This window comes from Manis pentadactyla, chromosome 1 (genome assembly GCF_030020395.1).
Source record: "Manis pentadactyla isolate mManPen7 chromosome 1, mManPen7.hap1, whole genome shotgun sequence".
Taxonomy (NCBI): Eukaryota; Metazoa; Chordata; class Mammalia; order Pholidota; family Manidae; genus Manis; species Manis pentadactyla.
Genome location: NC_080019.1, coordinates 201809393 through 201831930, shown reverse-complemented (window position 1 = coordinate 201831930; position 22538 = coordinate 201809393). Strand labels below are relative to the sequence as shown.

Genomic DNA, 22538 nt, shown 5'->3' with positions numbered 1-22538 from the left:
GGGGAGAGGACGTGGGGGCAGGCGAGGCAGCGAGGGCTCTCGGCCGAGCCTCGATTCCCACACCCAGAGGGCAGTCTTTGAGCGCACTCTCGGCCCGCAACTTGCGAGTTAGCGACGGGGTTGGGGGACGAGCGGACTCCCACAGTCCCCCACTTCGGCTCCGCGTCCGGGAGCCGGGAGGGGGCGCCACGGGAGCGCGGGGGGCAAGGCGCGAGCGCGCGCTGGGAGCAGGCGGCCCGGTCCCGCGGGCGCGGGGGTGCGGGGCGGGCGCTCCGGGGAGGCGGGCGGGGGAGGGACAGGAGAAAGGACAGAGGGAGGGGCGGGGGCGGGCGGCTGCAGCGCCCCCGCGCTCCCCGCGTTTCCCACACTTGCACCGGCCGCTCGCGCGCAGCCCGGCGTCGCCCCGCGCCGCGCTCGCTCCTCCCTCCCTCCTCCCGCTCTGTGGCTCCCGCGCTCCCGGCGAGGCTCAGGCGCCGAGCGCGCGGACGGGCGCACGGACAGACGGCCCCGGGGACGCCTCGGCCAGCGCCTCCCGGGCGGGCTATGTTGATTGCCCCGCCGGGGCCGGCCCGCGGGATCAGCAGAGCCCGGCCCGCGGCCCCGGTGGCCAGCGGGGACTATGAATCGGAAAGCACGGCGCTGCCTGGGCCACCTCTTTCTCAGCCTGGGCATGGTCTACCTCCGGATCGGGTAAGGGCCGCTCGCACCCCCTGCACGCGTGTCCCGACAAACTTGGCGTGGCTCGGGGATGGGTGCGCCGCCCGCGAGCCGCCGCCAGCCACCAACTTCTTCGGCCTTTCAGAGAGGCTGGGTGGGCGCGGTGCGGGAGCGGTGGGCGCACAAAGGCCCCCCAGGGACGCGCACAGCTCGAGAGACTCGGGCAGAGGGACCGGCTCTCCCGAGGATGTCTGAATCTGGCAGCCCCCAGAAACGGAGACAGCCAGTACGGACGCTCCAGCTTGGGGAACTCTGAAAAGGGAGAGCTGGGCAAAGGGTCATTCTCCTCCTGGGACCCTTCAGACCCCGACACAGGAGCAGAAAGTCCAGCAGGAACAGCGCAGCCAGGAGCCAGCAGCACTGCCGCTCCCAGGGAGCTCAGCCCCTAAAGCCCGAGAGGAACTCTACTCACAGAGGAGCGGGCACCGCCACTCCTAGAGACAGGGCAGCCCCCGGGTGGCAGGCGGGGCCAGTCTGTGCAACAGGGAACAGGTACCCAGGAGGAGGGACGTTCGCTGGCAAAAACACGAACCACTGCTTAGAGCACTGGCAACACCCTATTTCCAAGGACCCTCGTACTCCGGGAGCCCTTTTCCAAGCCAAAGGGACAGCGCCTCCCACTCCCAACAAACATACACAAAGGTAGGGCGAGAGATGGCTCGAGACACCCAGGGAGACTGACCCGCAGAGCCAGCACCAAAGAGAGGCCGGACCCTCGGCCCCCTAAAACTGCGCACCGAGCCGGCCGGCGCGCGAACGGAGCAGCCCTTCCGCTTCACCTCCGCACTTCTACGGAGGTGGGGCCTGGGGCGGCACTCCGGCTGAGGCTGGGGCCCGGGGGCTCGGGACGCGTCTTGGAGCTGCATTTGCAGGGCCCGTCACCCTTTGTACTTAGGAGATAACGCGTGTGACGCGCGCAGGGGTGGGGGTGGGGGTCTTTCTGGATTGATAGAGGTTCTGTGGGCCACCTGCACACAACCCGCCCGCCCACCCCCAGCAGAGAACCGGGGAAGGGACATCAGGCTGCGGGGGCTGCGGCGAGGGGTGTGTGTGTGTGTGTGTGTGTGTGTGTGTGTGTGGCAGCGCCTTTGTGTTTTGTCACCACCCCTCCCCTTTCCCCACCCCGAGTCTCTGGAGCGCGGATTTCGCAAGTCGATCGGCGGTGGCCGCAAGCAGGTGCGCACAGTGGGCGCTGCGACCGCCAGCCCCGACCGCAGGCCGACAGGCAACCGCAGGCGGAGAGGCGGCTGCGGGGCTCGCGCGCTGTCTGCCTGCTGGTGTGTTTTAAGTGTTATTGATTCGCGCGCGTCTGGGTGGCTTTTCTTTTCCCTGCTTTAATCTTCATCTTGGCCCGCGCCCCGCCACCCCGCGCGCACCCAGCATCCAGGAAGCCGGTCGGGCTGATTGGCGCTGGCCGCGTGCGGCTTTATCTTCTTTTTAATTAGAAACGGGGCGGAGGGACCGGGGAAAGGAGAGAGAAAGGGAAAACAACATAAAATAACCTCCCCTGGCTGCCGCGCCCGCTCGACCTCCTGCCGGCGCCGAGACCTCACTGGCCCCGTGGGGGCCCAGCTGCCGCCTAGGGAGCTGGGGAGACACGGAGGGCGCCGGCCTTCCGCCCCGCGGCCGTCCTTTGGGGCGGGGTGAGGTCCAAGTCGGGAGAAGGAGTTGCAGGGTCATTTGGGGCCAGGCCCTGCTGCCCTCTAGACCTCTGTTATCCATCTGTAAAATGGGCACCACGGGTAAAGTCCCAAAGTCCTTAAGAGGCTTTCCAGGTCCCCAGATGTAAAGGGCTTCTCCCTGTTCAGATGTGTGCTTTTCTCAAGACCGTGTCGGTTTTTTCTTTTAGGGAATTATGTCTCCAAGAGGCTTTGTTTAAATAAAAATACTTCTGAATGAGTTTTTTTAAATTCCTATTTTGTTTAGATAGTCAAGTAACTCAAGGACTAGCCCCTTGTAACAGATCCAACAAGAGTAGCCTCGGCAGCACACTTCACTGAGCACTTGCTGTGTGCCTGGCACATTCTGAGCACTTTCCATGTTTTAGCACATTTCACTTGCACATCAACTCTATGAGGTAAGGACTTGCTATCATTATCCTCATTTCATTCATGGGAAAACAAAGTACAGAGACGGGGTATAACTTGCCCAAGGTCACACAGCTGGGAGGTGAAGAAGCTTCAATGGAACCTTAGGCCTGACCTCTTAGCTGCTAGACTATCTAGCATTCCTAGGCACTTTTGACCCAAATATATCATTATCTTCTCTGCTGGTGTAGGAATTCCCTGGTGGTCAGCTAGGTGTTCAGAGGTTCTTCCTGACTTATTACCAAAAAGTCTCCACTTGACATAACCTTTCTATGCTGATTTCTCAAACAGTTCAAACATCCTAGCTCTGTGTTAGACTCTCTTTTACTGCCTGAAAGGAATGAATGAGAGCTCCAGCCAGGCTCCTATTTCAGACTCCTCACTTGCTAGCCTTTCGATCTCAGTCTCTGTGAGCATCAGTTTTAAGGCATGTGAAATGGATATGGTGCTTCCTGCCCAACAGAGCTGGTGAGAAAGGTCACACGGGCTAATGGCTGTGCCATACTGCCTTGGCATAGTAGGGATGGAGGGAAAGCTCAGTGGTGTATTCATCGCATATGCAGGGTGGGAAGGGCACCTGCTGTGTAATAGGTACTCACCCTGAGTGGCATTTTTGAAGCTCCACTCCAAACCCATTCATTCCGTGGACATTTAGTGATCTGGCAGACAGCCTCCTTGCCCTCAAAAAGCTCACAGTCTATTGAGAAGGACAGGAGATGAACAAGTGAGCACATGAATTGAAAACAAACACATACATTAAACATTAAAAGCTTCAAAAGACCATGGCCAATCAAGAGAACCCAGTAAACAAAACAGAGATTGTACTGGAAAGTTTTAAGTGGTGGGATGCAGAGGCAGGTTCCCTTAGCTGGGAAGGTCAGGGAGATGACCTTGAGGTCACATGAATGATGAAGGACAAATGATGTTAAGAAGCCAAGCATATGAAGCTCAGGGAATGAGAGCTTTCAGGCAGAGGGAGCAGCATGTGCAAAGGGCTTGTGGTAGGAAGAGGGCTGGTGTGGTCAGTAGGAAGAGGCAAGAGTGGCCAGTTATACACTTGGAAAGGAGTGGGGTCCCCTCATCTCCCGTGCCATTGGTACAGGGGAGCCTCACTTTAAGAAATTCCAATTCCAGAACAACTTCCCTTCGCTAAGCCCCAGGATGTGGAGCATGAAGCACTTAGCCCAGGACTGACTGTAGCCCTCAATAAATGGGAGCTTTAATTATTATAACCAGAGTGAGACATCAGGGGTGAGGTGTCCTCTTTAAAAGCCAGACAAGTGGGCCATCTTTGTGTAAAGTGAGGGATACCTGCCTCATCAGAATTACCCCTGGAGCCTGTTTGGAGCTATCTAGATATTAGGAAATGGCCCCGCCCTCAGGCCAGATACCCAGGAGTCACACTGACGCCTCTCTTTCCCTTTATCCTTCCCCATCCCTCCCCTCTACTCTGCCCTGTTCATCAGCCCCTCAGCAAGTCTGTCAGCTCCATCTGTGGCCAACCTCACCACTGCCACTGAGGCCCAGCCACCACCACCTCTTGTCAGTCCCTCTCCCTGGCACCCACAGTCCTTTCCCCCATGGGGCTGGCAGGATGGAATCCTATCAGTATCCAGCTTACAGCCCCCCAGTGCTTCCTGATGTCATCCTGCGAAAATCCCAGCCCTCAGCCAGATCCTCTCCCCAAACTCTACCCTCTCTGAGGTTCTGCAGCAGCTTCTGTGGGTTCTTTATATTCCTTGGTGATCCCAAGCTTGTACTCCTCCCAGAACTTGGCATCTTCTGTTCCCTCTACCCAAAATACTCTTCCTCAGACTTCCCACAGCTGGATCCTGACCATTCAGACCTCTGCTGCACTGTCACCTCCTCCAGGAGGCCCTCCTTGACCATGCCAGCTAAAGAGGTCCCTGTCTCTTCCCTCCCAAAACCACCCTTAGTAGCCATCGTAGAATCTACATTTACTTTCTTCATAGTGTTTATCACTGTCTGAAGTGGCCTGTTCTATTCACTTGTGACATGTGTGTAACCTCCTTCCACAGCCCCTGGAGGGCAGGGCTTCATCTGCCTTCCAGCGTGCTGTCTGGCACATGAGAGGAGTCCAGTATGTATCTGGGCAGTGAATGAGTTACAGAGATTGGAACTCCTGCCAGAATAGTCATGAGCATCCTTTAAACCAGTCATGTCCGGAGTGAGATAGACATACTCCATTGGCATGCGGAAAGAAAATACTAGAACTTCTATCCACAATTACTTTGTAAAGATTTTTTGGTAATGTAAGAGAGAGGTACATACCAGAGCATATGTAAACAAAAAACCATATAGACATGCAAATCATATGTAACATCTATTGATTTTTTTTAAATGAATATCTGTGAACCTACCCCCCTTTCAGAGGCAACTGCTACGTGAAACTTTGTACTTATCATTCCCTTGCTTGCCCTTGCGGTTTTACCACACAAAGATGATTCCTCAACAATACTGGGTTCTATTTTGCATGACTTTAAGCTTCATCTCAATTGAACCCTGCCATAAATGCAAAAGCAACTTGATTTGTTCACTCAATGTTATGTTTGTGACGTATGCTTTTTTTTTTTTGTATATAAAAAGGAAATCAAGCCTCACTAATAAGGGAATATACACATTGCACAAGTACCAATGTGGGATTATAAACTGTAGCATGGGGTGGGGTGCAGTATCAAAGAAGATGGGAGACCCCTGCTGGGAAGGGGGCATTGTGGGGGGATGGCCAGGGCCGGCCAGCCACCCAGGGGGGGCATGTCGGAGTGCCCCATACCTTGCTAGCCTAACACTCCATCTCTCTGTGTCCCCTACTCCAGTGGCTTCTCCTCGGTGGTAGCTCTGGGCGCGAGCATCATCTGTAACAAGATCCCAGGCCTGGCTCCCAGACAGCGGGCGATCTGCCAGAGCCGGCCCGACGCCATCATCGTCATAGGAGAAGGCTCGCAAATGGGCCTGGACGAGTGTCAGTTTCAGTTCCGCAATGGCCGCTGGAACTGCTCTGCACTGGGGGAGCGCACCGTCTTCGGGAAGGAGCTCAAAGTGGGTATGTGCTCACCCAGACACCCCAAGCATGGTCTTCTGGGCTATGGGAGACCAGCATACCCTCAGGAGCCTTCTGGGACCCCCTCACCTGCCCCGTGCTGGAATGCCCCTCCCAACCGTGGGATTCTGCCAGGGCCATGACTTAGGTTCAGGTCTCCAGGTGAGGGTCAGCCCTCTCATTTGAATCCAGAACCCCACTGTTCATGGCAGATTGCAACCAGCAATCAGTGGCCCAGGTGTCACTGATCAAGATAGCACTGATGCTGTCTTTTAAATTGAAACCCAATTTAAAAAATGAGCTATTTCACCTAAAAATATGAATTTCTGGCTTTTGAAGAATTGGCAGATCTACTTACACATGTGCCCACATGGTTAGGATGGGCTGGAACTGAGAACACAGCTTCCTTCTTTCCCTGTGAAGACCATTCATTGCCATAGTCCCCACCACTCCCTCAACACTCAGTCCCCTTATTTAACTCACCAGCCACTGTGGGCATTTGAATTTGCAAACCCCTGTTTTATGGGAATTGTCTGTTGTTCAAACGTGCATGTGTGTGCACAAAGTGTCGGGCCACACATTTGGTTTCTACAGCAATCATGAGAAAAGCCTGGTGGAAAGGGGGTCGGTCACCAGGAAGCCCTGATAGGTGAAGGGAAGGCCATTTGTGGTTCTGGCTTGTGTGTGTGTGTGTGGTCTGGGGAGCCAAGAACCCTGCAGTCTTCCTTCTGAGCTGTGAATGTCCCTGAAAGTCAGGTCAGCCTCTGTCCTTCTGGGCTGGAGTGGTTCATGCAGATTGCTGGACTGCTCTAAGGGCATGCCTGAGTTCTCTCGCTCCCTTAGCCCCAAATCTAGCCTCTTCTCCATGTCCTCATTTCCTCCCCCTGTGTCACACACACAGCTGGCATATCTGAGCTCTCAGGCACCCCCATCACCCTGCTAGCCCAGGCCATCCTGCAGACCCTCATGGGGGAAGGGTTGTCCTTTGTAAATGGAAATCAGATCAAGTCATTTCCCTGCTTAAAACCCTATGGAGGTACATATATACAACAGAGTATTACTCGGCCATAAAAAAGAATGAAATCTTGCCATTTGCGATAACATGGATGGGCTTAGAGGGTTTTATGATAAATGAAATAAGTCAGAGAAAGACAAACACTATATGATTTCACTTATATGTGGAATCTAAAAAACAAAACAAACAAAACTGAAATAGACTCATAAACACAGGCAAAGGACTGTTGGTTACCACAGGGGAGGAGGGCGGGGGAAGGGGTGAAATAGGTGAAGGGAATAAAGAGGGACAAACTTCCAATTATAAAGTAAATTAGCCACAGGGATGCAAGTACAGCATAGGAAGTATAGCCAATAATATTGTAATATCTTTGTACAGTAACAGATGGTAACTACACTTATTGTGGGGAGCATCTAGTAATGTATATAATTGTTGAATCACTATGTTGTACATCTGAGACCAATATAATGTTGTATGTCAACTATATTTCAATAAAAATTGTAAATAAATAAAAATAATAATTTTAAAAAAAGAAGCTCTTACAAGGAAAGAGTAAAAGAATGAGGAAAAAAAACCTATAGAGGTTTCTCCTCATATCAGAATGAAATCCCAGCTGTTCATTAGGCCCCTGCTGCCCCCTGTCCCATCTGCTACCATCTTCCCCCCACCCTTGCACACCTAGGCTCCCCCCGTTTCCCAGCACACCACACTGGGTCCTGCTCCAGGGGCCTCAGCACCACGCGTTCCTTCTGCCTCAAATCCTCTACCGCAGCCGGTACCCTGGAGCCCCCATTCTCTGTGGGCATCGGGCCCCTCCAGCATCCAGGTCTCCTAAAGCCCCGCACCGTGACGCTTTTTGCCGTCAGGCAGGCATCCGGCACCGCCCGAATCTATCCCTCACCTGTTGGGAACGCCCGCTTCATGAGGGTGGGGCTCCCGGTGGGGCTCCCCGGCCACCTTCACCACGGAATGTTTTCTTCTCCCTACTTGAGAGGAGGACCGCGTCATCTCGGTCCTATAGCTGGTCTTACTTTACCTCCACCTTCTGTAGGTGCCTTGGCATCCTGGGACCCCCAGTTCCAGGTGAAGGTGGCAGGGAGCGTGGTGGCCTCTCACATAGCCCCTCCCTGCAAGTACGCTGCTTCCGGCATCTTTGGGGTAGAAGTCGGCCTTGTACCATCTGCTCTTCTTCCTCTTCCCAACGTTGGAGCTCACGTTTCAGGAGGAGAACTGAGGCCCAGAGGGAGATGGGGCTGCCTCAGTTCACGCCAGAAGCTGGCATCAACCCTGGGACTACAATTTAAGTTGCTGAAACCCCCATCTTGTGAGCCTTCTCTGTTTTTTTTTCTGCCTTCTCTGGCTTACAAACCTGATTGCCCGTTCCTGGGACCCAGGCCGGGGCTTTATTTTAAATGTGCGTCTTGCTGATATATGAGATGTCACAGATGAGGAAACAGGCTCAGAAGGGGTTTGCCCAGGGTCAACAAAAGTGAGTGGCAGGTCTCCCAGGACTGGGTTGATCCCAGCAAAACCCATTGCCCAGCATTGTAATCGTGCATCGGAGGGCTATGGGGCAGGGAGCCCCTGCTGTCCAGCAGCCACCCCAGCTGGCTGGAGCTGCAGCATGGAGGGATCGTTTGCAGGCTGAGGTAGAGGAATACCACCAGTGTACACTGCTGGTGTACAACCAGGGAGGAGCAGAGGCCTGAGACAAGGAACGTTTTTCAAGGGGAGGACTTGGGTAGGTAGAGGCAGCCTCAGGGAATTCCAGCAAAGAGAAAAGCCCAAGAAAACCCACGGGATAGCGATGCTAGGGCAACAGCCCCGTGGGACCTGGAAGGGAGTGAGAGCCAGAGGACATCAAGAAGCAAGTCTTAAATTTAGACTTTCTGTGCTCCTCATCAGTGCTTGCCCCGCTATGAGGTTGCCTCTTTCCGGGAACGGCCAGCTAACAAAGTCTGCCTTATAGGTGAGGGATCAAGAGCATAGTCCTTGACTTTAGGAGCCCTGGACATCAAGCCCACAATCTGGACAGGACACATCACCTGCCTTTCAAGAGACTTCCCCAAAGCTCCACCCCATACCTTCTGCTTATATCTCATTGGCCAGGACTTTGTCACATGACTGCACCTAGCTGCAAAGGAAGCTGGGGGATGTAGTCTTTTATTCAGAGCAGGTATGAAACCTGCTAAGGATCTGTGACTGAGGAAGAAGGGGAAAACTGACACTGGGGTGAGCAGCCAGCCCCTGGCATAGGTTCTCCATCCCACATTGAGACCTGAAGGCTGACCTTTCACCATCTCCTCAACCTCCACTCTAGTCCTCAGCTCTGCCTGTGTTTCCTGGTTCTGTTTCCTCTTCTGGTTGTTCTGGGTTTTGCTGCATAGATCTGAGAAGGCCATGGGCATATTTCTTGGATGCTAGAGACTGAAACCCAATTCAGGTCACCTTGGGCAAAAAGGGAATTTGTGTTTTCCTAAGTAACTGGAGACTCAGAGATGGTGCTGACTGTCAGAATGGATCGGACCACAGGTGGGGTCGGCTTCTACCTACCCCAGAGCCACCTCTTGGGAAGCAAGATGGCCGTTAGAGCTAGTGCCACAACTTCCAGACTCAAGTTCTGCAGGAAGAGCTTTAGCTTTTCTCTGGCAGCACCTGCAAAAGTCCTCAGGCTCACTCTGATTGGATCAGCTAACAGGGCTTGACTTCCGGTTGTGTGTCCCCCACAAACCAATCCCAGTGGCCAAGGGCAACAGTCTGTTGGCCAGGTCTGGAAGCCCCACTCAGGTCGTCTCTCAGGAGAGGGACTGCTCATGAATCTGTTAGTAGCTCCAGCTGCCATAACTAAGTACCACAGGCTTGGTGGCTTAGATACAGATGTTTATTTTCTCACAGTTCTGGAGGCTGGACGTCCAAGATCAAGGTGCCAGCAGGTCTGGTTTCTTCTGAGACCTCTCCTTGGCTTGCAGATGGCTGCCTTTTTACATGGTCTTCCTCTGTGCACCTGCCCTTGAGTCTCTGTGTGTCCTAACCTTCTCTTCTTGTATGGACACCAGTCAGATTGGTTTATGGCCACCCTAATGGCCTCATTTTAACTCAGTCACCTCTTTAAAGGTTATACCTCCAATTATAGTCACATTTGGAGGTTCTGGGGGTTAGGGCTGCAACATAGGAATTTTGCTTGGACACAAGTCAGCCCATAACAATGAGCAGGCAAAAAGCAGACTGGCCCGTGCTTTAGGGAAAGGCATATGGGGTGTGGTAGGTGCTCAGAGGACAGACCCCAAGGTGGGAAGAGTGGACTGGGCAGTGGAGCTGGCTCTTGACCTGGGTCATGAAGGGTGGGAAGAATTTCAGGAGTGAGTGAATGGGATCCCGGGTAGAGGGAACAGCAGAGCAAAGATATGGAAGTTTGATTGCTAAGGGGGTGGTGAATCAGGGGTCTGTAACCTGAGTCAGGCTTCAGCGCCTTCATGTGAGATGACAGGCTGGCTACTCATGGCTCTTAAACGCCAGGGATTATTGGGGTGTGGTGTGTGGTCCCACATCAGCTCTATCAATTGCTATTCAGTGTGGCCCTTGGGGGTAAGAAGGCCCCTACCCTCTTTCCCCCAACTCCCTCCCCTTCCAGGCTTTTTTACTTAAGTAATACAATGAGCCCACCACCCAACCCAACAACTAGAGCACAGACAGGTAATTTACACCCAGCCCTGTGGGCACCCCTCATGTCTCCCAAGCCACACTTTCCCTATCCTGAATCGGGTTTCCCATTCCTTGCTTCTTTGTGTCTAATTTGTCATATTGATATATTTCATGAACTTAAATTACTTGGTTTTAGTTGTATTTAATTTTACAATGAAAAGACATTACATTATATGCAACCTTTTAGAATTTGCCTTTTTCACTTACTAGTAATAAAACTTATCTCTATTGTTCCTTATAGCTGCAGTTAATCCACTTTAACTCCAACCTAGGCATCCCTGCTTTTGCACGTGGGGCATCTGTGTTGCCTGTAAGCATGTGCTGTTATTGACAGTGCCTCCACAGGCCTCCTTATGCACATCTCCTGGCACCCATGTGCATGCATTTCCCTTGGGTGTATAGAGAGGAATGGAATTGCAGGTTGCAGGGTATGAATGTCAACCTCCCCATGGTGATTGTGCCAAGTGCCACTCACCAGCCAGCAGTGTTGATTCACAGCCTCTCCAACACTTGGGGTTGTCCAGACTTCTTCAGTTTTGCTTAGGAAGTAGGTGTAAAATACTTGCTCAGTGTCGCTTGATGTGCATGTCCCTGAGAAGTGATGCGGTTGAAACCTCTTTCCACAGTTACTGGCTGTGCATGTTTACTCTAGTCTGAGTTGCCTATTCATACTTTTTGCCCATTTTTCTGTCAGGTTATGTGTTTTCCCCTAGGTTTGACCATCATCGTTGTATAGCCTCATGGTGCAGGGGAGGTGGGCTGGATCAGGCAGCACCCCAGGGAGGATGGGTCATGTGGGGCTTCACCATCCTGCCTTTCCTTTTTGTTGAGGAGGGGGAGGAGCCAGGAGCTGAGACAGCCCTTCCTCCTGTGTTACTGCATTTGGTTTCATCTACCCTTGAAGGGAGGTGTGTCCACCTCCATCTCAGGCTCAGAGTGAGGCAGAGGCTGCCCAATGTCATGTGGCCGTTTTGTGAGTTCCCTATTGCGGGAGAGATTCTTGTGCTGTGGGAGCCTCCCAGCCTTGAGGTTCTTGAGGCTCTGTTTGAGAACCTTGCCTTGCTCCTGGGCAGGGGGGCAGCCAGTGCAGCCTCCGCATCAAGGTCACACAGCTGTGACTATCCCAGCCCCACCGCTACTGTCCTGACAACTCTGGGCAAGCATTTCATCTTTTGGATCTCAGTCTGCCCATCTGCAGAATGGGTGAATCACATGGCCCACCTTGCTGGGTGGCAGCATTACACATGGCTTAAGACTTGGCAGCCGCTGGGTTCGGGCCATCAGAGGGCATCCCTTGCTCCTCCCATGAGATCTGCATGCCTGTGTCAGATGAAGACAAGCTCAAGGAATTGGAGTTGCATGCTCTGGATTTTATTCTTGATGCAGCTGAATGGGGAGATGTAGAGCAGAATGGGGAGAGGCTATTCATGCGATTTTTCATCTAGGCTCTCCATATCACCTCTACCTCCAAACATATGCCACATCAGTCCACTTCTCACCACCTCCTGGTTCAAACCTTCATCTTTAGAGTTGTCACCTGGGCAATGACATCAGCCTCCAATATACCTCCGTTTCCTTGATCCACACAGCCACCCAGCATAGCATCTTCCCAGTATTGCTCTGGTCATGGCATCCCCCATGTAAAACTTTACAGTGGATTCCTAAAGCTCTGGGAATAAAATACCGAGAGGTCCCTGTCCTTTGCAGACCTCTGTGACCTGCATTCTGATCCCATCTCCACCCCAGCCCTGCTGACTTTCTCCCTACTACCAAGTGTGCCAAAGTCCTTCTAACCTCAGGGCCTTAGCCCTGACTGTTCCCTCTGCCTGGTTGCTCTCCTATCCTTCCATCTTTGGCTCACGTCACCACCTCTGTAGTGTAAACGACCTGTCCCTATCCCCCTCTCACCTTCTATTTTCCTTTGTATCATTTTACTACTCCAGGGCTCAGTCTGTTGATTTGCTCATGTGTGCAGTGCTGTGTAACGGTTCAGCCCTGAAGCCACCTTCTTGCTTCTCCCAGCTCCCCCATTTACTAGCTGCAGACCTTGACCCCAAGCAGCAGTGATAATAGTGCCTCTCTCGCAGGTATTGGGAAGGTGAGATGACTCACTCCCCGTGGGGCACTCAGAACTGTGCCTGGCACACAGGACGTGCTCCATGATTCATAGCTGTGTTGTTCTCATCTGTCTCTTGGGCCAAAAGGCAGCTCTGTGAGAGAGCAGAGGCCTCTGACACAGTGCCTGGTGCCTGGAGGGCACGGTCACCAAGGGTGGGTTCAGTGGATGTGGGGGGCCTCCTTGGTGCAGCCCCTTGTCCCAAGGCCTTCCAGAGCAAGAGACAGAACAGAAGGGTGAAGGGGAGAAACTGCTGAGTGATGGTGGATAAGCTGCCTGGCCCAGCCCTATGCAGGTCTGCACTCAAATGCCACCTCTGCCAGGAGGCCTTCCTGGATCATCTGGCCTGAGAGAGCCTTGAGTGTAGGTTACTCTGTGCTGTTGTCTTTCAGAAGTGACTTTGCTTACTTTTTTGCAAGGATGTGTCTAACATCAGTCTTCTCCCAGAACATAGGGAAGTCCACAGAGCCTGGTCCTGTCACTCATCTCCTCCCAAGACCCCCAAGCACCTGGCCCAGGGCATGGCACACAGTAGGTGCTCAGGAGATGCAGGAAGAAACGCATGACCCCCTACACTGCCCAACTCCTCTCTACCCTGAGTGCCAGCAGTTGCTCAGAGTCTTAAGGACAAGGGCAAGTCTTGTTTGTCTTCTGACCTCCGGGTCTAGGTGGCACCTCAGACAGGCACACTCTCTTCTCTGGGCCTTGTGAGTGAATGCTTTCTGTTCTGACCCAAAAGATGGAATATTCATTGCTACACGTTTTCATTCTGATCATTTTAGCCCAGGATTCTATTAGTACTCCTTTCCATCTTTACGCTGACTTCAAATAGGACAAACATGTTGGGTAGGTCAAGGACTAGGGAAAACCCTGGCTCCACGGCATGACTCCAGAGGACCTGTTCCCAGGGTCTGTTCAGCAGAATGCTAGTCTCCATCCCCTCCCCCCAACACACACCTCTACTGCTTTGAGGGGGAAAAGGAGGGCTCCTTGGGTGATAAATTCGGAAACTCAGAACACTATATTCCCTGCTCTAGAGAGCCAGAGTGCCCACCAATATATTAAAGGCCCTGAAAAGTCCTGCAGACAAGAAAACAGTCACACAGGTTTCTCCTGGAGTGCCTGCTCTTCCGTGACCTTGGACTCACTGACCATCCAGTGAAGCTGCTCCTCAGAGGCACCCACATCAGGGAATACCACTCAGGAGACCCTCACACACTGACCGTGCTTGTAATGTGGGTTTTGAACTGACCAGGAGTCCACCAAAGTGTATTCACTCATCCCCAAGTCCAACATCTTTCCTCAAGAGCCGAGCAGAGGTACATCCTAGCTTCTGACATTGATGTGGATGGTGAAATGTACTCTAGTCAACATTACCCTTGAAAGTCCCTCAAAGCAGCCACAAAATTCAGAATACCTGGCTTTCTATATAGGTACAGTAAAACATTCAAGTGACTAGATAATGTATATATAGTAATGCATTAAAGAGAATGAAGAGTACATATTTAACATGTAAGATACAGACAGTGTTTTTTTTTTAGTTTGGTTTTTTATCTTTTTAAGATCCTCCATATATTTGTCCTCTATCTGACTTATTTCACTTAGCATAATATCCTCAAGGCCCATCCATGTTGTTGCAAATGGCAGGAATTCCTTCATTTTACAGGTGAGTAGTAGTCCATTGTACACATATAGCATGTTTTCTTTATTCATTCATCCATCATGGACACTTAGGTTGCTTCCATGTCTTGGTTTTGTCAACGAGGCTGCGATGAATGTGGGGGCATGCATATCTTCTTGAGATAGTTATCTCATTTTCTTTGGATAAATACCTCAAAGTGGAATTGCTGGATCATATGGTAGTTCTTTTTTAAATTTTTTTAGGAAGCTCCATACTGTTTTCCATAGTGGCTGTGCCTTCCCACACTCATAGAACTTTATTAAATTTTGCTCTAGGTGTTTTTGGTTGAATCCATGTCAGTTACAGCGCTCACGAGAAGACACACCACACCTGCCTGTGCGCCACCCATTTACTCATTTACCCATCCCACAGATGTTTACTGGAATCTTCTGTGTGGTTCATGGCTGCTGAATTGGCTGAGGGCTCTGCCCTCAGGGCACTCACTGTCTACAGGGGACAGACTGCAAAGTCAGGGCTGAAATGTGCTCTGGGGATTGAGAAGAGGGGAGGCCCTGGGGTGGTGAGCAGGTGGACTGTGACCCTGAGGCTGCCTGCAGAGGTGACTTGCAATGGACTGGTCCACAACCAAGGAGAGGGAGGGCATGGCAAGGAGAAGCAGCCACAAAAGGCTTGCAGATAGCCTGCCAGGAGCCAGGGCACCCAGAATGATCAGGTCCCCTGGACTCTAGGGGTTGGGGAAGGGAGGGCAGAAAGAGGCTGATGAAAGATGCGGACTAATCAACCCCATTGGGTTTTGTGTACCAGACTCAGGGTTTGCCCGGGAGCGGAGTTGTCAGAATTTATCTCCCCTGTCTCAGGGGAGAGACAGGATGTGGGAAGATACTCAAATTCTTAGCACATATAGAAATTTGCTATGTCTCCAGCATTAGTGTCAGCAAAGAGATGTGATTCCCCTTCGTGTGTTCCTGGGGTTGGCTGCATTCTTTTCCCAGTACTCATGGCCTCCTGTTGGGTACTCCCCTGCCGGAATTTTTCCAGGGATGAGTACAGATGACCTAGGATTCAGGCCCTGGAGTCCGCCCTCCTCTGTCTGCAAACTGGGTAACTCTGATGCATTTCTGGGCTCTGGCTCCCACTGCATTTGTCATTTGTCGCCACCTCTCTCGAGCAGTCACTCAAGCAGCTCCCCTCCCCTCTCCCGGGGCAGCCTGCCGGGCCTGCAATCCCCCCGGGGATCCAGCCCATCTTTTCACCCATCTCACACTGTGAAAGTGGACGGTGCACATGTCTGGTGGGCTAATGACCATTCGAAGGGACAGACTTGAAGACCTTTCCAGTGAGAGAGACAGAAGCAAGGGGTGGGCCAGCTCCACTTTCTCTCTGCTATTTGTTAACAATACGCCATCTTGCAGGAGCAAAAGACCTATTCTTTCCCTATTCTTGCTTAGAACACAGCTAACAAAGGACTTTCTGTCTCGTTTGCATTTTTTTTTTTTTTGCGAGCCTCAGTTCATCCTGGGTTTTAGCTCTCCTGACACTATTCTTTGAGATGAGTCTTTTGTTATAATGTTCTCTTTCCAGCTTTCATATGGTAGACAGACACACACACACACACTCACATGCTTTTATATGCACTGCCATTCATTCATTCATTCGACTGTTGAAGCTTCGCAGATAAATAATCCAAGTCCCCACAACCTAGTGGGAAGGGACCAATAATTCAATTCAGCACAAAATAAGGATAACTAAGGTGCTGGGCTACAAGGGAGGGGATACCAGGTAGGGCCCTCAGAGAGGGGACAATAGACCTGCATGCATCCTGATGGATATGATCAACCAGGAATGCATCTAATAAGACTACTGGTTATTGACCCCTCCCCAGGTGTGAGCTGAGCCTGTCATGTGCTTTGGTTTATTTAATCCTCCTAACAGCCTAAGGAAGCAGGTATTTTATTATTCCCATTTTACAAATGAGGCAACTGAGGCCTTGAGAGGTCAGTTAACTCACCCAAGGCCCTGCCACTGGGAAGTAGAGCTGGGCTGTGAACCTAGATTTATCAGCCTCCAGGGCCCTGGTTTGAAACCACCAGGCTACGTTACATCTCACCAGGCAGATGGGAAGGAAGGGCATTTCCTGGGTGAGGAATAGCATGTGCAAAGTCATGGAGGCAGATGTTGACCCTTGATGGATGGTCAGCAGTGTGCTCCAGCCTTGCTGGTGCAAAGAGAGACCCCTGGATGGAACTGAGGCAGGAGAGGAGGCTGGGGGCCTGCACGTGCCCTCCCTCCAGCTCCATCTCAGTGGGCCTGTTACCTTAGGCAGGCTCAGCCCAGACTTAGCACTCTCTGCACCCCCCGATTCTTCCGGTTGCTCCTGGAGAGGCCCTCTAATTCCTCCGGATGGAGGCAGCCAGATGTGGCACTCTGAGCCCAGCAGGGGTGTGAAGTGCCATGCCACAGGGCTGGCAAAAGTAACCTTTTTCCATCTGTATATTTTCCAAATCATCATATATTTCAGCTTGTGTCACTGCAGATTGCTCACTCTCTGACCCATTGGCTTTAAATAGAAAAAGAAAAAAAATACAATGCACTTTGTGGTTTCCAGTAAGATACCGTAAATACACCCAGATAATATTCCGGTGCAGACCATTTACAGCGGCCGCACAGGGCGGTGGAATGGAATCTTCCGGGTAAGCTCGGACATGGGTGTATTTCCTCTGTGCCCGCCGGGATCGTTACGGAGCTGGAATGTGTGGAGGGCGCCAGGCCGGCTCCCCGTTTTCATCTCAGTGATAACATGGCTCTTTACTGAGCACCTTCCAGGGGCCTGGGCTCTTCACACAGATTTCACTGAACCTTCCTGGCGTCTTGGCAGCGTTCTCCTGGTGTTTCCTGTTTGACAGATGGGGAAGCTGAGACTCGGGGAGGAGGGGTCGTTGCTCAGGGCCACCCAAATGAAGGAGCAGAGAGGACAGACTGACCAGCTCCATCTTATCCGAGTTCTGAGCTGAAGCCACCTGGGCTTCTAGATGTTACATCTACCTGGGGATATGGCTGGTTTGAGAGCTAGGAGAACATGCGGTGGTGAGGGTGGGTACGCCATGCTGGGAGCGAGGGGAACCTGGTTCCAACCCCCCAGGTCTGCCTGGGCAAGCCGCCTGGCCTGTGAACCTATCATTCCGGGAGGAACCCATGGGCTTCCTGTCTGTGGCTGTGGGAGTCTGTTTTCTGATTCTGAGGACAGCAGGCCCTCTGCCCAGGGCAGGATGGTGCAGGCCAGTGGGACCTGCCGCTTGCTTTTATGGCTTCAGCTCCCCCCATGCTGCCCGGCTCACCTGTTCCTGCCACCAGCTATACCATGTCGGGGCAGTCACACGGGCTCTCTCTGGGCCTGGAGCCCTTTCCCTGCAGAGGGCATCGAGCTGGCTTCTCTGCGCTCAGAGGTGTCCACCCCAGATGCCCCCTGCGCCTGTCACCACCTGTCCTACATTCTTTTGACTCTTCTCTCCCCAACCCCCAAAACACAAAATGCCAAGCCTCTGTCTGGCTAACTCTGCTGATGCCCTAGGGGGAAGTCGTTCTGAATGGGCTAAAGTTCATCCCAATCCACACCTGCCTGGTCAGACCCTCTCAGAAGCCCAGCTGGGGTTGTTTCCCCAAGGAACAGGAGAGCGCACTTTTCCAAAGAGCCTAGCTCTGAGCCTGGCAAATACTAAGTGCTAAGTAAAGGTCACAGCATTGCTGGCTGCTGTTTGGAAATTTCTTTCTTCCATTCATTCAACAGGTATTTACTGAGTATCTACTAGGGGTCAGGCCCTAGGGACACAACAGGGAACAGGGCAAAGTGCTTGCCTTGAAGGGGATTATATTCTAAAGGGGCACTGGCATAGTAGGCCTGGTGTGAGGCATAGACAATAATAAATCTACAATGGCAGGAGGGCTATGAAGAAAAGTAAATTGGGGAGTTTCTCTCTGTACCTCCTGACAGTGTACTTGCAATGTCATCATATAATCGCTGTAATACTCACTAGGGTTTATTTAAGCACAGCTCTATGCCAGTTGATACCTACTTCTTCCCACAAAGTAGATGATAGTGACAGATCTGGAAATGGAGGCTCAGAGAGGCTAAGTGTCATGCCCAAGGTTATCCAGCTTCTGGCAGGGTTGAACCTGGGACTCAGGTCTTCTCATTCACTCATCCCCCGCCCCATTACAGTGGGGGTTGCAAACAGTGGGAGCAGGACAGACATGGTCTCTGCCCCCTTGGGAACCTGAGGTTTGGCTGGGCAGACATGCTGGATCAGCCCCACGCACTTGCCTCTGTGTGAAGCTGACTTGTCCTTCGGGGCACTGTGGAGCCCAAGGAGGCAAACGTGGTAATAATGGCAGTAACAAAAACAATAACAATGCTCGGCACTTGCTGAGCACTTAATACTTGTCAGGCTCTGCACCTTCCCCTAGTTCTGTGGCACAGCCCACTCAGTAGCCCCTGATGAGAGGGCGCTGTTATTGTGCCCGTTTCACAGAGGAAACAACAGAGCTTAGAGAGGTCAGAGGCCTGGTGTTAGTTACATGGCCAGCCTGAGGCCCAGGCCAGTTTCCTCACTGGGCCACTGGGAGGACTGGGAGAAAGGGAGGTGGGACTGTGTAGGGCCAGTTTAATGTTAGTGAGCAAGGCCAACATCAGGGTCACTGGCAGGGTCAATAGTGACCCGTTAGCATCCAGGAGCACTGGACTTCCGCCCCCGGCACCTGGGTCCCTGGGAGCTCTGAAGCCAAGAGCTGTCACAGCTCATTGTCTCTTGGCCCCTCAGCCACAGCCTTTGCACCCCAGAGGGCGAGGTGAAGGCAGCTCGGCTGGGACGGGAAGGCCCTGGCCCACTCTGCTCTGAGAATCCCCCTTGAGCTCAGGGGAGTTAAACATATTGGGGTGTGGCTGTCCTTCTTCACCTAGGGACTGGGATGGGGGACGTGCCTGGGAACAGAAGCTACTGTCACTGCCCTTGTGTTTAGTTGGCTGTCTGTCCCCATCACCTCTTTGTCACGCACTGCTCGAGGGCAGAGAGAGACCCAGGGCCCGACACCTGCTGCATGGAGGACCCCGGCATACAAATGACCACAAAGGGGGCTGGGCGGGCAGCCCCTGCCCGCCTCTGGTCCCACCCCCAGGGAGGAGCCTGGGGGAAGGGCAATCTCAGTGGACTGCCAGCACCCCCACCCCTCCTCAACTGGCACCCTCCATTCTCGGTCTGATGGGGGGCACCCTCTCCTTTCAGCTGCTGGGGTCTGCCAGCATACCTGCTGCACCGTGGAGTCATTTAACCCCTGGGGACAGCTCTTGGTCTGCATGGGGTACCTGGGGACCTCTGCAGCTCAGCTCTGCTGCTCCCCGGTTGGGTGATCTGGGCCGGCCAGACCTTTCTCTCTGCCTGAGTTTCCTCAACTGTGAATGAAGATAAATGAAAACTCCCGCTCTTTGGTTCACAGCCCTCTCATAAGGAGCTGTTACCACCATCATCAATACAGAATGGAATACATCTAATATTTGGGGCCACCTTCTCATACCAGGCTCTGTGCTAAATGCTTTGCCTTTGTTGATTTTTTTCTAGTCCTCTCAGCTTTCCTAATAAATTAGGCGGCTGTAGTCTCTGTTTTAGAATTGTGGAACTGCCACACGGAGAGGATAGGTTACTCACCTAAGGACACACAGCCAGAAAGCAGTGGAACAGGGTTTCCCCCTCCCCCACCAGCTATCTGGTTTTCTTTATACCCTCTATCAGGTTATTCTTTTCTCTGACATTGTTGAGGGTTTAATCTCACTGTTGGCTGTCCCTAGTACATTATTTTCTTGTGTGTTTGATGCTCTAGTGTGAGCTAGTGCCTGGGGCTTTATATTCCTGCTCCAGGTCCTGGAGCATTACTGCCCGGGACCCGTCTTTCCCCTTGGTTCAGGAGTCCTGGAGCACGCACGGGGTAAATGTGAGAATGGTATCTGTGCGAAGGCAGGAATGAAGCCTCCAGTTCTCTGGAGATCCTGGTTTCCTCACTCCCGTACCCCCTTGTTCTGGCCAGGTCTGACCTGCTTGCTGGTGCCTAGCTCCGCTGGGGCTCTGGGAGACCCCAGGCTACCCTGTCTCTAGGAGTCCATCCATCAAATTATCGCCTTTCCAAGGCCCCACCTCTTCAGGGCTTGAGGCCTGGTCTCCTGTCTGTGGTCTTCATTCGAAAGCTCCCTCTTATGCAGAGCCCAGCAGCATAAGATGGTCATGTTCTGTTCCTACCTGCCCTGCTGGGGTTCAGTTCTGTCTCCAATTTATGGCCTCAATGGGTTCCCTTGCCTTCCTGTGAATTCGGCCAAACACTGGTAGATTTTATGCAGCATTTCTTAATTTCATATAACACAAGTGTGGTCGGATATCCAGCCTGCCAAATTGCCAGAACAGAGGCCCACCATGTGCACATGTCTATCCTGTGGCTGCCCATCTGCACTACTCTGCCTCAGGCCCTCTGTGGGGCACGTGTTGTGCACACATGGTTTCTAATACCAATACCGTAATGTGTACAGTAAGAAACCCAGTTGGTGTCCAATTAATCCACTTAGCAAGTCCCAAAAGTTGAGGTGCAGTTGGGAGAGGAGAGGGCAGAGACTCCACCTCCCCAAGTGCCCAGTCCAGGGACACTGGTGAGCTGGCCTGCCTGGATTAAGCATTTCACATGCACCCTCTCCTTTAATCCTGAGGATGCAGACACGAAGAGGGCCAGGTCCCAGGCTTCCCTGGAGAGGCTCGCAAGTCCACAGGGAAGAGGATGGGATGGACCTATAAATGGCAGGTGACTCACAGCAGTGATAACAGGGGCCATGAGAATAAGAGCTGCTGTGTCAGGCAGGTGGCAAGAGCCGGCAAGGAGCTGAGAGCTTTACACGGATAAGCTCTAACAGTTTTCTGTCATCGCTATGAGACAGATGCTATGCCTATGTCCCCATTTCATAGCTGAGGAGACTGAGACACAGGGAGGAGCCTGGCTGGAAGTCAGAGAGCCAGAGATTGATGTTCCTGGAGTTTAAGCCCCCGCCCCCTGGCCCCAGGGCCTGTCCACACTGCAGGTGTTCCAGCGATGTTCTTTATAGTTTGTCACCAGATGCCATGAGCGTTTGAATGTGTACAGTTCATACGGCCGCATCAAGTGTGGAGGGGACTGGGTGGTAACTGCCAGAGGGGTCCCCTCACCTGACCGTCCAGAGGTTGGGCACCCAGACCACATGCCTTTCTCCTCTGCGGCCCTGTCCACTCCCCAAGGGCATCAGGCACTGGGGACTGAGTGGGTGTGTGCATGATGGGGGGTCCAGGCATTGTCGCCACACGGAGCGTTTCTGAAGGTAAGGAACATGCGTTCAGTCGACCTTCGTGGAGCCATTGCCCATGGAGCTCAGCATTCCTTCTCACCCAGGTTGCCCCTCAACCTGACCCCAGTGTTTCTGCTCTCCTTGCAGGGAGCCGGGAGGCTGCCTTCACGTATGCCATCATTGCTGCCGGTGTGGCCCACGCCATCACGGCCGCCTGCACCCAGGGCAATCTGAGCGACTGCGGCTGCGACAAGGAGAAGCAAGGCCAGTACCAGCGGGACGAGGGCTGGAAGTGGGGTGGCTGCTCTGCCGACATCCGCTACGGCATCGGCTTCGCCAAGGTCTTTGTGGATGCCCGGGAGATCAAGCAGAATGCCCGGACTCTCATGAACTTACACAATAACGAGGCAGGCCGAAAGGTAGGCAGCCAGGGAGGGGGGCCGGGCGGCCCTTTGCAGAGATGCCTCCGCACAGCTTCTTCCTAATGGCTGGGGCTGGGTATCTGGCAGTGAGCCTCAGGGCTCTGCCCTTAGCCTCATTCTGCCTGACTGTCACAGATTTGCGTTGGTCAGGATCTGTGTATGCTGTGAAGCTGGTCAGTTGTTGGAAAGGTTGAAAAACTGAGTCTCTGTTAAAGCCAATTGGATGCTACTCAGCAAGATGGAAAGAAGGATGGATGGGAATTTTTATCCTTGGGTCCAAAATCATCCATAAAACTCTGATTATGGGCTTGGGTTGAGTGAGTTCCAGAGAAGTCATTCCTATGGAGCAGTTGCCAGGGCCACTAACACGTCCTTGGTCATCTTAACCAAGATCTGGAACTTGAAATAAAGGAGGTGACCATTCCTTCTTT

General features: G+C 52.7%; 1 protein-coding gene across 2 annotated transcripts in view; it reads left to right on the top strand.

Moving 5' to 3' along the window:
- The first annotated feature begins 346 nt into the window (after positions 1 to 346).
- Positions 347 to 22538, top strand: part of WNT7A (Wnt family member 7A) — a 61592-nt gene continuing 39400 nt past the window's right edge. The window contains exons 1-3 of one of the 2 annotated variants that reach the window (XM_057506171.1): positions 347 to 690; positions 5642 to 5868; positions 21833 to 22104. In XM_057506171.1, coding sequence (XP_057362154.1) covers positions 620 to 690; positions 5642 to 5868; positions 21833 to 22104 — 570 coding nt within the window. In that variant the 5' untranslated portion in view covers positions 347 to 619. The remainder of the gene's footprint in view (positions 691 to 5641; positions 5869 to 21832; positions 22105 to 22538) is intronic. The other variant, XM_036911487.2, reaches the window with a different exon arrangement.